Source organism: Nelumbo nucifera, chromosome 3, assembly GCF_055504915.1.
Source record: "Nelumbo nucifera cultivar China Antique chromosome 3, China Antique-T2T, whole genome shotgun sequence".
Classification (NCBI taxonomy): Eukaryota; Viridiplantae; Streptophyta; class Magnoliopsida; order Proteales; family Nelumbonaceae; genus Nelumbo; species Nelumbo nucifera.
The window spans coordinates 98,557,887-98,571,588 of NC_142651.1; the positions used below are offsets into that span (position 1 = coordinate 98,557,887).

Here is a 13,702-nt window from a genome sequence, read left to right on the forward strand (position 1 = left end):
TACTGTGGGGCCATGTGGGGCACCGATGTTATAGCATATTTACAATGGATCCGAGAAGCACAGTCTATATTCTATATATCCAAATCAGATTGGCGCTTCACATGCTCGTCTCAGCGTGCATTGAGAATATCTCTCGTATTTATATATATGATCTCCTGTATATTTACCTATTATCGACATTGGACATTATCTTTTGCATCTGAAGGATTGTCAATTGGTCGGAACGGGTCGGGTCGGGTCTAGTTAGAATCCCACCTGAACCAATTGTTAATTGGAACAAAGCATATACCCACAACCATCCTGATTAATAATCGGGTATAGTCTTGATAAACCTAATTATACTGAAAAATATATTTATTTATTTAAATAATATAACTTAAAATTTGATAATACAAGATTAATAAAAATGATGGAAAAGTATTAAATTATTTATATGTTAATAAATTAAACATTTTTAACTAATATTATCTTACTTATTATCTATCAAATTTATCATTTCAAACATAAAATCAAGGTTCAAAATTCTGTCACATATCAGTTTATATCGGCCAATACATATTGTATCTCGGGGTTTTCGACACAGGGAATAGTCCCAAATCAATGGTATTGTTCCATTTTGTTGTGTTGATGGTGTATTGACATCGTATTAGTATTGTATCAATGAGTTTTGGTCGTCTATCAGTCAATATGCTACCATAGCGTATCGAGTAGAATATCAACTGATACATGACGACTTTACTGTTGTGAAAATCGCAAATAGAAGTGGTTTCGAAAGAGGGCTTCTAAATCCATTTCAGAAGCCATTTTTCTTCCCCAAACCCTCTAAAAAGCTTCTTAACCTTCTCCTAGAGATTCAAATCTTGCAAAATTCCACCAAAAAATCTATAAACTTGCAAGATTCAACAAGTTTTTCAAGGTTGTGAAAAAATGAGTGAAAACAAGTGTGTTTTTTCTTTTTCTTTTTACATTTTCAACCAATGCCTTTGGGCTTTTTTAGTTTGGATGCTTAAAAACATTTTTATGTATATTGATTTGCTATTCTTGTGCAAAAAATCCCACTTATTTTGCTGCTATACGTAGATATTTGTGAATATTTGAAGAAATTCCAACATAGTAAGAAATCTGAAAAAAAATGGAAATTTTAGGTTTTTCTTGTGATCTAACTTTAGAAATTGATTATATTGTAAACCTATGGATGATCTACTATGTCCATAGATCAATTGGAATTTCTCCTAAATAATTGATTTTTTTTTATTTTTTTAGTAATATATATACATATATATATATATATATATATATATATATATATATATATATATATATATATATATATATATATTATGTGATCTAACCCTATAGGTTGAGTATGTTGTAGTGCTAAGACAAATCTAATATGGTCCATAATTCCATACATCAATATATTCAAATATCATGTGAAAATTTTAATTTGTTTTCTTTTTAATTTTTATTTTTAGATTATAAATATTTATTTATTTCTCTAATTTTTTGCTATGATCTAAATTCTAATAATAAATATTTGCATTAAATATATGGATGATCTATTATGTCCATAAACCCATTCAATTTTTTTTTACATATTTACTTTTTTAATTCTAGTTTATTTTTTTAGAATAAAATATGCAAAATAATTATTTGAATAAAAATAAATAATTATTTAGTTTTTAGAATGAAACATGCAAAATAATCATTTGATCTATTATATCCATAAATGAATTCAATTTTTTGTTACATATTTACTTTTTCTTAATTTTAATTTAATTTTTAGAATAAAACATGCAAAATAATTTTTTGAATAAAATAAATAATTATTTAGTTTTTTAGAAAATTAGAATGGAACTTGGAAGATTGGAATTGAATTAAGTACTTTATTAGATAGTATGTTTTTGTTTCCGTATATTGATTATAATATGTTTTTTTTTTCATACAATCCACTAAAACGTGTTATTTTTCTGCATAAATAGCTCATTTATGTCTTATATTTAGTGATATTGATGTTTATTTATGATTTATTGGAGTATTTATAACATTTTCATGTGTTTCTATGTGTATCTTAATTTTTTTGTCCATATCCATACGTATCAAAGGCGTATCCCGTTATGTCTCTTAAATTTGTCTTTCTGATACTTTGAACCTTGCATAAAATATAACAAAAATTGTAAAAAATATTTTATATTTAATAAAATAGCTAGGATATAGGTATTGAGGACAAGTAAGAAGTAGAACCAACCTAATTATTAATCAGGACAAAATAAATAATTGGTTTGGGTGGTTTGGGTTCATTGGATATACCCAATCGATTGACAGTCCTCTCTATATCTATATCTATAGATATATAAAGGGACAATTACCTGGTTTTATGTGTTAATTATAAAAGTTAAATCAGAGTATTGAAAATTCTTATACACATGCACGTGCTCTTCCACCATGCTATATAAGGGCCTGTTTGGTGCGTTTTTCTGCATGGTCTTTCAGTTGTTTACAAGTCGGGAAGACAAAAAATCGGTCTATTTCTGTTTAGCACGCGGAAGATTTAGCTGCTAAAAAGACACGAGAAGTCCATTTTGGGCTGATTTTGGAAAGCTCCAAATGAATCTTCTCACATCTTTCGCGTTTTAATCTCGCACAAAAAGACCCAAAATGATGCATGGAAAGATGCACATCTGCCAAACGGTCTTTGGGCTGCCCAGATCTTATGTCAAAAGCTCAATACATTTTTTGACTGTCAGAACTACAAGAAGATCTCAAAAAGATTTGCCAAACGGGAATATTTGCCTTCGATTTCTATGTAAGCAATGAGACCTTGTTTGGGCAAAAATTGGCTAGTGAAAAAGTGGTTTTCATCAACCAAATTTCATGTGTTTACTTTTCAATAAATTTTGGGTTTTATTGTAAAATTTTTTCTAGAATATCACTTACTCTATCATGTAGATAAATAATTTTCTCACTTATTGAGGGAAAGTTGGCAAAATGGAACGGGACAAATTTGCTCATTCTAATAAAATTTTGAGAATCAAACAACATGAATAAGTGAATTTATCCGGATAGTAGATTCAGTTGCCCAAGTAAATGGCTTTTAAAAAAACGAACAGAACCTAAATAGTAAATGTAAATACCATAATATCATATCTGATTATTACTTATTTATTTGTAGACATACACATAAAACGCACTCTTATATTTTATAGAATGAAGAGGAAGATGAACTCTCACCTCAATGCTCACATTATTTACAGTACAAATGCACAGTTTCATTCAATCAACTAGATTCAGATGCATCAGGAGCTACAATTGCAACTAGGACACACCAACCAGGTATATACACGTTCTAGTGCAAGATGCTGCAATTCTTAACCATCCGATGTGCTGTTCTTCTGGCTAAGAAAATCAAACGGAGTAGTCAGCAATAACAGTTTAGTAGTGAACTCCGGACTTGTTTGTCACATAGCGCTTTTCACACCAATCTCACAACCAATGGAGTTTACATCTCTGCCCCACAACGCCCCACAACACATTCCTGCCGTGTATTGGAAACAGATATCGGAAGATGTTTTCAATACACGGCGGGGATATGCTGTAGGGCGTTGTGGGGCGGAGATGTGATCTCTTCACAATGCGTTCCAGCCATACCTTGAGAACATTTCCTGTAGTTTGTATATTATTATTCTGGGAAAATGTTCTTAATACATGGTGGGCTGTGAGGTTGGTGTGAGATGCATTCTGTGAAGAGCAAATCCAAATTTCCAGCTGTGCATCACACGTGCGATGTTTGCAACATCACATTCAATGACCAAAGCCTGAAGAGATAACTCTAATGCAAATGTTATGTCATGGAGAAAAAGTGTGGGTTTCTGCTTCAAAGGAGCACATGGAGGAAGAAGGATGGCACTAAGGGTGAGCAAAAAAACCGAAAAGTTGAACCAATCAAAACTGAACCGAAAAATCGGTTAATTGAATCGACTGGTTACATATATTTCTATATATTTTATATATATTTATATATTATATATATATATATATATTTTACATTTTTATATATTATAAATTAATAAATATGCATTATATATATAAATATTGATGAAGGGAAATTTGGCCCGACCTCGCAGTCGCCCGACACGTGGCAAAGGCAAGCGGCTCGGGACAGTAGAGCACCCAAAGCGAACATTGGAAGCAAGTCCAAACTCACTACCGAGCCCGAACTCCAGACCGTTGTACTTAGTCCGAGCTCCTTGTTAAGAGCGAGCTCCCTGTCAAAGGTCCGAGCTCCCTAAAACCTGAGCTCCCCAAGTCCGAGCTCGGCACTAGGAGCCCGAGCTCCCTAAGAACCCGAGCTCCCTAAATCCGAGCTCCCTACTAGGAGCCCGAGCTCCCTGTTAAGAGCGAGCTCCCTGTTAAGGGTCCGAGCTCCCCAAGTAAGAACCCGAGCTCCCTATTAAGAACAAGCTCCCTACTGGGAGTCCGAACTCCCTATTAAGAGCGAGCTCCGAGCTCCCTGCAAGGAACCCGAACCATACTGGGCCCCAAGCCTCACAAAGCTGACCCGAGCTGACCCGTGGCAGCTCGGAACACTCCAAACCGAACTCAAGGCACCTCACTCGCCACTCCAACACTTCACTTCCAAAGCACCAGGCCAGCCAAACGTACCCGACACCAAGGACGTCTTTATCCAAGGGCGACGTACCTGACTGATTTGGGATCTGACACCTGACAACCGCATTTCAAACGGCTTCCTGCCACCGCCACCTGCAACCGTCGTCACTAGCCGCAGAGACGGCTCCGACAAAAGAAACAGTGGCGGTTCTGTCCGACCAGAGGAAATGACACCCGAACTGGCAGGAGTTCAGAAGTAATCATGCCCGACCTGACAGAGGCCTGGAAGTGAGTGCGCGAGGTGGTTATAAAAGGCTTCTACCCCCCCAGGGACGAGGTATGCTAACTTTCGCGCTATCTGGTTATTCTTGCCTTTGAAGGATTCTAACTTGAGCTTCAGAGCCCTTACGCCGGGTTCTCCCCGGAGCTTCTCTTCTCCTTCCGTTTCAGGTCCCTGTTACTCAGTTCAGAGGCAAGATCATCGACAGCTAAGACCGGCCAGATTGTGCATCATCAAATATATATATTTATAATATATGATTTATTATTTTATTATTTAAAATATAATATTTTATATATATATTTATAATTTTTTATTATATATTTATATATATTTTTCTAATATATATTGTAAAAACTAAAATACCAAAAAACCGACGAACCGAACTGACGGTTAACCAAATCGGTCAACTGGTTAACCGACTGATTTTGGTTTGGTTCCGGTTACCAATTTTCCAAAAACCAGTACTTCCGGTTTGGTTCAAAAAAATGCCCCACGGTTTGGTTAACCAAACCGTGAGCACCCCTAGATGGCACCCATGTTGATCCCCAATAACTACTCCAGCTCTCCTCTTCATTAGTACCTTCATCTCCTCTCAGTCAATAAGCGTTCCTTCCTCGCACTCATTGTAACTGTGAATTAGGAATATCTTCCATACTTGTATGTTATCATGCATCCATGGGGAGATGTTCCCATTGCATGGATGGGATGTGATGTGAGGTTGATGTGAGAAGCCTTTTGGGAGGAGACGATTAAAACTTCAATAAGAGTGCTAATATATCATATGTCTCAACTCTGATGAGGATTAATAACGAGCTAAACTCTTGCTTGCTCAAAGATTTTCTTGTTTCTAAGCTTTTAGCCCATCAAATAAACCACATCTACATAATGTTACACCAACTGAAGGCTGGCTCGTTGGTGTATTAGCGATGCATAACACTGAATACCAAAAATACTCTATGCAACAATATGTGACTACCAAGTCATTGATCTTTTTTCTAGCTTCCACCGCTCCACCCAATTTTTTATCCCTTCGCTTGATTGAAACGTTAGTTCAGTACAAATGCAAACCAAGTAGGTTGGATTGGTGGATCATCTCCTCTCATTTCTCTATTCAACTTGGTTTTTAATTTAGATTGGTTCCAACTCATACTTGGTCTATTAACACCTGTATTCTTATCTTCTATAAATGGATTGGATATTGATTCAATCCAATTCAATCCAATATAATTTCGTTATGTATGGATGGACCAGGTCCAATCCAATTCAATAAATATTTTGGACTAATAAGTCTGAAATGGTCTAATTCAATATATCTTATTAGACCATCCAATCCATCCAAATTGAATTTGATTTGGAAGGGATTCAACCCAAAACCGGTCCATTGACACCCTTGCATACAGCTATTCTCTACTTTCAAACTCCGATACTCAAGTTCAAATTCATTAGCGGGCATTATGGTGAGGATGAATTTATCAAAATGCCCATTTGTGGTTTGTCTACATTCCGCATGTTTTAGTTTCAACATTTCTTTTTTATACTTTATTCTTCATATATTCTTAGTTTATTTATGAGTTTTCTAATTTGTTTTCTATTACTTTTATGTATTTATTTATTTATTTTAATAATAACTTGAGGAATTATCGCCTAACTTGTCCACTAGGTACATGGTAATTTGAACTAAGGATTGATGAGCACAAGCAAACCCCCCACGTCGTCTCACAGCACATCCCCACCTTATATTGGGAACATCTCCTGATGACAGTATCATAAATGATGATGTCATCATCGAGAGATGTTTCCAATACACGGTGGGAATATGCTGTGGGATGCTGTGAGGCACAGTATTGGGGGGGGGGGGGGGGGGGCTGATTTAACTCAATTTATTTACTGTGTTGCTTCAACTCCCTACAAGTGTGAGAAAGAAGATAGGAAAGGTAAATAGCTAGGGTTGTAGAGATTAAGGAAAAGGCAAAATAGTTGGACTTGTTATTCATTCAAGTGTGAGAAAGGAGATAGGAAAGGTTAATAGCTAGGGTTGTAGAGATTAGGGAAGGAAAAGGCAAAATAATTGGACTTGAGTGTTAGAATCTGAAAGTACAACTGTACAAAGTAGCTTTTGTCACAAGTAAAAGTAAGGGCCCTTAGCTATGTTTAATTTGAAAGAAAAGGTGGGGAAACCCGATACAATCCGAACGTTTTCTTTCAAACCAAGGACAGTTAAGTGTCACTACCCCAAAGTAGGGGTCCTTAGTTTGATTTGCCAATCCAATTATTGCATGCTTCTCTTTCTCTTCTCCTTTTTCACACATGTGGTTTATTTATTCTATAATTAAAGACATAAAAATTACCTAATTATCTTTAATAAAAATCCTTCTCTCTCTCATGGTAAATGTTAACAACCTCACCCCTTCACCACTTCTTTCTCTCATATTAAATTTCTCAAAGTCCCTCTACTCTCTCTATTAAAGTAGGGGTATAAATAGGATGGGTTGGTAGAGTTAAGGCCCAAACCAAGCCCATCCCTGAACACAGAACTTGGTTTCAGCCATAGACCGAGGTGGAAGCCCGATTTGCCAATTCAAACCCTAAACCAAAAGGATAGCATGTGTATAGGTTTGGTTGGGCTTGGGCAAGTTGTTCAAATTTGAAACTGTGATCAGTTATAGCTTGATCTTGTCTAAATGGAAGCCCGGCCCAAGCCCATGTAGGGCCAAACTTAGGATTATTCTTATACTAGTGAATGACCCCGTACTAAGTACGGGGAATCAGTAATGTTAAATTTACATTATGGAATCAATATTGTTGAATTTATATTTATTAATATTTTAAATAATTATTAAAATTTTAAAAAAATAACTTTTCAATAATTATTAGAATATGGACAATTTTCTTTTGTTATGATACACAAAGGGTTAATGATTAAGTGAGATTGATAAATGTAGGCAGAAGTGGTTGTGGATAACCACTTTTGCATTTCTTGCATTTTTTTAGAAACAGATTGAAAATGGTGGTAGTGACTTGTGCGCTTTAGCATCAATTTCTCATAAAATGCCACGTATCTAGCTTTCCATAAAAATGAGAAGGTCATGTGTCTAAATGGTGGGGAGTTGTAGCCTAGTAGTGGGTTGTGGGTTTTAGTAGGAATTTCTTAGAAATTGCTACGTGTCTAGCTTTCTAGAAAATGAGAATGTCACTTGTCTGAATGGTGATAGTGTGTTGTGGGCCTTAACAGCAACTTCTCAGAAAATGCCATCTGTCTAAATTTGAAAAAGCCACGTATCTGAATGGTGGGGGCTGTAGCCTGAAAGCCTTCCTTTAATAGACAAACCGACAAAGTATTATGCACATAAAATCTTTTTACAAAACCTCTTATCAAACTTCTATTCAATCCATGCATTGCATAGGTAACAAGAGTGCAAAGGCCACCATTTCCAAAGAAGAATCATAGACAGATAAATAGATATAACACAAATAAATAACATACATACATCTGCAGGCATGTACACAATACACCCATTTCATTATTCAATTGAATAGATACATTTCAATGGAGGTCCCTCCTAGAACCTTTCCCTCTCCATATTATCACGTATTCTTTACATGCCTCCAGGACACCAGAAGATGCAGGGAATCTATCTGAAACTAAAAGAGCTTCAAGTGATTTTATCATCTGGAGAAGTGGGGGATCTTGCCAATAGCTTGTCAGCTTCTTTCTCTGGGTAGATTAACAGCTTTCGCACCATCGACCGGAACTCTCTGCTTTGCCGGAAAAAAAAAAATAGAGTCAGTTTTGAACAGATGAGACAACTACCAATGAACAATAAGAGAAAGAAAAAACTTCGCCAGAACATGTTTAAAAGGTTGCAATACTTAACAGCCATGGAGAATCCCCAATAGACATTATGTCACCATCAATGTCTTTGTATGCAATGACCCAGCCATTGCTTCTATCCTTGAGCTTCCCTCCAAATTCAAACATCTGGTCAAGCTCACCAACAAGTTGATCATACCCATTGAATCTTGTTAAGTCCACTGATCGCCCAAGAACACTTCCATACTTGTGGACCTGCAATCAAGACAATCAGTGTATGTTGAGAGTAGCAGACATGCCATATTGACTCAGAAACAGATTGAAGCATTACAATTACAAAGTTAGTTAACCACCTTGGTGAAACTCCGGCTAGCAATTGAGCAACAGTTTTTGCAGGGTTTCTCCGGAAGGCTGCCGGATGCACAGGAATTGGATGGATTCATTCTCCTGGATGGCTCTGAGAGCTGCACCGACTCTGTAGTGCCCGACTGAGATGCCAATGTAGGAACAGGGGAAGGATGGCGGACCTCTCCACCAGCCACAACAGGCTGTGATGGACACACTGTAGGCCTTTTAACTAAATCAACACCAAAGAGCATGCAACTTCCGCTGGGTTTTGGTTGGATCATTGGTCTCTCAGTTCTTTCTCTTTTCTCAGGAGCCATCTGTTCCTGCAGTCCAGAACCATGGGAGGCAAAATCTGAACCAGAGCAGTTCCTTCTTAATCCAACTTTTCCACCAGACCCATATGAAGAAAATGGCGGAGGACGGTAGGTACTAAGCCCTGAACCTTGCCGAATTCCATTAGGTATAGCATTTCCAGAATACAGATAAGGTGGAGCATGCATTGGAAGGGGCAGGTTGTTCTCCAACTCCATCTGTGTCTGAACTTTATCAGAGCTCAGGGGAGGAACTCGAAGTGGCAAAAATGGCCTCTGCACATTCCCTGAGCTGTGAGCACTTGTGTCTCCCATTTCTTGACCTTGCAAGACCCCTGGCTGTCTCTGAGTTGGTAGTCCAGGCATGATTGAACCCTGTGATGAGCCTAGAGAAAGAAACCAGTCCAGTTAGTGTTTTTAAAAGTAAAAAACACCCCAAACAAAGTACTTCTCGTATGAAAGTACTACCAAACATGGCCTAAAAGTAAAACTATGACTTGCTACCTCATTTGAGTCTGAAAACTACAAAGGCTAATGAAACACTACTGACCATCTGCTACCAAGGTGGATGATGATGGTTCATGAGTTGCTGAATGACTAGGACATGCTCTCTTTACTCGGGATAGAAGTGAAGGACAGCTCATGCTGGTAACTCCTATTGGTTCAATCTTCCATGGGGAAACCCTGTCAGGAAGCATTGCTGTTGCAGAGGTCTCATCCCAACGAACCTACATAGAAGTATAATCAGATAATTACTTAAAAGATGAAAAAAAAACCAACTCTGAGCACATGAAAATGGCATAACAGAAGAATAATAATAATAAAAAAAAAAACAGCAACCTTGAGACACCTCCATTTAGAACCAGGCCAGCCAATCGGATCAAGATCTTCTACATCAACTACAGTACCTGCAAGACTATATTACCACAAAGACAAAATTCAATAAGCTAGCATAACCCAAACTGGAGGCAAAAGAATCCTTCACTAGATCCACAAGGAAGTGGTTTCTTCACCTTTGGTCTGGAAATTCTTCAGACTGAAACTTCATTCTGAATCTCATTCCAACTGAATAAACCCTACTGATTGATGCTATGTATTGATCATAAGGAACTATGAATTCAGATGGGCATGTCCTGTGGAAGAAAACTTGAATAAATGAATAAAACTTTTGTCGAAACAAACTGCTAAAATTGCGAAATTCCATCCCCTCAGCGTACCTAGGCCGGTAGTACACGCTGAAGATGGTCCCAGTGGAAAGCGCATGGGATGTAGTGGCAACAACTCCAATTTGCATGCTGTGACCAGATATCACAGATGCTGAAGCATTGCTTTGTGGCTTCGTAGAACGACGAGTCCCAACACGAAGTTCTCCATTCTCGCCCCTGAGAAAATAAGCCAGTTTCTTCTAAATCTAACTGATGGATAAGCTGATTATGAGAGATAATAGATAGATAGATAGATAGATAGATAGAGAGAGAGAGAGAGAGAGAACCTAAGGAAAATGAAAGCGTCACCCGTTGTTAGCCTTTTACTGCTAACAAACGTACTCCAACCACTAGTGAGAAGATGTCGCTTAGGCTGGCCTATATTTACAAAAGAGAAAGCACAAACTGAGAAATTCAAGGTAATCTGTGAAAAGAGAAGAGCTACTTGACACATTAACTAATAAAGAATCAGTGAAGAAATCGAAGATAAAAAATTTAATAAAGGGTCCGTTTGGTTCACAGTCAGAATCCGAATCGGAATCCCTCAGAATGGAAATGGTCTATTCCCCTCACCTGTTTGGTTCAGACTGGAATGAAATGGCATTCCCCCATTTGAGGGAATGGCCATTCCCTCCCCCTCCCCTGGGAATGAAAATCTGTTCCCACTATCAGGAAACTTATTTTCAGGGTTGAACTGATTCTGAGTTGCTCAAATTATGAAAATTGCTAGATAAACCCACCACGATATATATGACGGAAACGCCATTGTACACCATGGAGATCTTTAGCTATCAGTTCCTGTGATGGGGTTTGCTGAGACATGTCCTACAACAACAAAAGCAAGCCATGATTAATATCTCTGTGAGCTTATTTCATCCACCCTGATCTCACAGGGATTCCTCTCTATGCATGATTAAATGTTGCAAAGTTGATGGTTTATTTGAGTTCGAAAGCTACGGATGATACCCACCAGAGGTGGAAGGCATTCATCAGCGTGCCTCTTGAGAACAGAGAATCCGCCATGCGTGCTTGTATCAGATGCAGTGAGAACTTTGGAGAAGGAGAACACTTTAGGCCTCTGAGGACTCCGAGGGAGAGATTCAAGCAGTCCATGCCGCAGGTTATTGTCATTCTGATGCAAAAATCCAAACGTTATCCGTATCTAAGACCCAGAAAAGTAGATCAACTGCAATCAAACAAATGGGTATATAAACTATTCTCCAATTTCAGCAAGTCAGTAGGCAACCTTCGTTTCTGGAAGCAGTGTTATTTGAGCGAACACCTCATCTGTTTCCTTTTCCGCCTGCAAACCAAGAAAAAACCAGCCAAGAACGTTATTAGAAAACGAAATAACGATCACCTCCCACCCGAACTGAAGGTGGGGAGCAGAGAGAGAAAGATACACAGACAGATAGACAGTGAGACAGACCTTTAACTCAACATTTACAACTGCGCACTGAATGTTGGAAGGTATATGGTAGATGGGCATTTTCAGATCATTATCAAGCTTTGAGAATGCCTCAACCTACAAAGAATTTAGATAGTCAATACAAACTGAAGAGAAATCAAATGATTATTGTACAGCACTGAATACTCAGATCACAGGAATGAAACAGTGAAAGAGATACAGGAGAAAACAGAACCTGTTCGATGTGTCCTTGTGGGAGGTAGAAGACCTTCTCACCGACTCGAGGAACAGCGGCGAGGGGGCCCGCGCATGCATGCCACAGGTCCCAGTACAATGGATCCTTCTCTTCTGGGATCAGACAAGAAACAGTATTGAGAAAAAAACTGGGAACCATTTTTCAGTGGATCAAATAAGAACAATGTTACACTCGTCAAAAACATAAAAGCTAGAAAATGGTGATTACTACAAAGTCGGAGTAATCCATTACATGAGGCTCAAATGAAACATAGTGGATGACCCAACTGAGAATATAACTCAGATGACTATATGGGAATCTGAATTTGACGTTCAGATCATCGAATATTCCGACAGAAACCAGAAAATCATACAGCTGGAAATTGAAATTTTAGCTCGAGGAAATGTAATGCAAAATGGAAGCTTTAGACTTCAAAGAAGACAGAAAAACAGCAGCATCTGTAATACAAAGAGATGAACTCTAGTTGAAAATGATTGAGAAGCGGAATCCCAACGAAGCAAAAGAAAAATAAAGCATCGAAATGCAGTGATGCAGGCTCTGTTCATTCAGCAATGAAGAAATATTTGGAGCCTTGAAAATGGGAAAAAGAAACAGAGGAAGGAAGGAAAGAGAAGACACGCAAAAGTCCTAGTCTTTAATGATCACGAAGAAAGCTTTTCCCATCGAAAAACGAAGAAAACAATAAACAAATAACAATTTGCTTTGCTCCCCAGCACAGAACACCACTTTACAAGCTACAAAAAACAACTGAAGAAAGATAGCGAAACATCACCTTGCCTAGTAGGCCGCAATACTTGCCCGCCATTGTAGCTGGTACCCTCAGCTTCAAGGTTGGGGTACTGACCTGGTAAGTTCAACTCAGCTCCAACAAAAGCAGAACCCATTTCTCTCCCTCTCTCCCTCTCTCTACAGACCAGAGGAAGGAATATGAAGAGTGTATGAACACGAAGCAAATGAAACAGCAAAGAAAAGCCGAGCTTCAAAGCCTCAAACTCTCAAACAGACAACCTTAACAAAAACTGCAGATAAAGAGAGACCCAGAATCCTGAATCAGGTGCCTATAGAATCTTCAATGTGGTACTAAACACATCCCCCACCCTCCTTTTATACTGCTCAGAGAACTCTCTCTCTCTCTCTCTCTCTCTCTCTAACGTCTAAACGCTTAACGTTTTGCTCTCATGTAATCCTGCAATTGCTTGCTACGGCTTGCTACGAGGCGGGTATAGGGTGGTTTTTGAGACCCTACCTACCTCCCGAGTTGGATTTTGAGAATCCAAACCGTCCGGGCATATGAAAAATGCAAAACCCTCTACACATTCAAACATATTGTGGGTTAGTTTTATAACTCACATCTAATTTATTATTTCTTGTTATATATAAATAATAAGTAATTAAAATAATATAAATAAATAGCAAAATTTCTAATTATTTGATTAATATATATAAAAAATACAAACTAATAAGTTATTATT

General features: G+C 37.8%; 1 protein-coding gene across 2 annotated transcripts; it reads right to left on the reverse strand.

The window, feature by feature from the left end:
- Window positions 1-8,318: 8,318 nt before the first annotated feature.
- Window positions 8,319-13,282, reverse strand: LOC104590244 (auxin response factor 23-like). 2 transcript variants are annotated; one of them, XM_088901550.1, is made up of 14 exons: window positions 13,003-13,282; window positions 12,210-12,322; window positions 11,996-12,091; window positions 11,813-11,869; window positions 11,537-11,698; window positions 11,307-11,391; window positions 10,854-10,944; window positions 10,579-10,743; window positions 10,375-10,494; window positions 10,202-10,277; window positions 9,912-10,089; window positions 9,056-9,747; window positions 8,767-8,957; window positions 8,319-8,647 (listed from the first exon to the last, which is right to left on the reverse strand). In XM_088901550.1, the coding sequence occupies exons 1-14, from the start codon at window positions 13,112-13,114 to the stop codon at window positions 8,545-8,547; spliced, it is 2,241 nt and encodes a 746-aa protein (XP_088757676.1). In that variant the 5' UTR covers window positions 13,115-13,282; the 3' UTR covers window positions 8,319-8,544. The 2 variants fall into 2 exon arrangements, with proteins under 2 accessions (XP_088757676.1, XP_019052029.1); XM_019196484.2 differs by lacking the exon at window positions 13,003-13,282 and having other exon boundaries at window positions 12,210-12,383.
- Window positions 13,283-13,702: the final 420 nt, after the last annotated feature.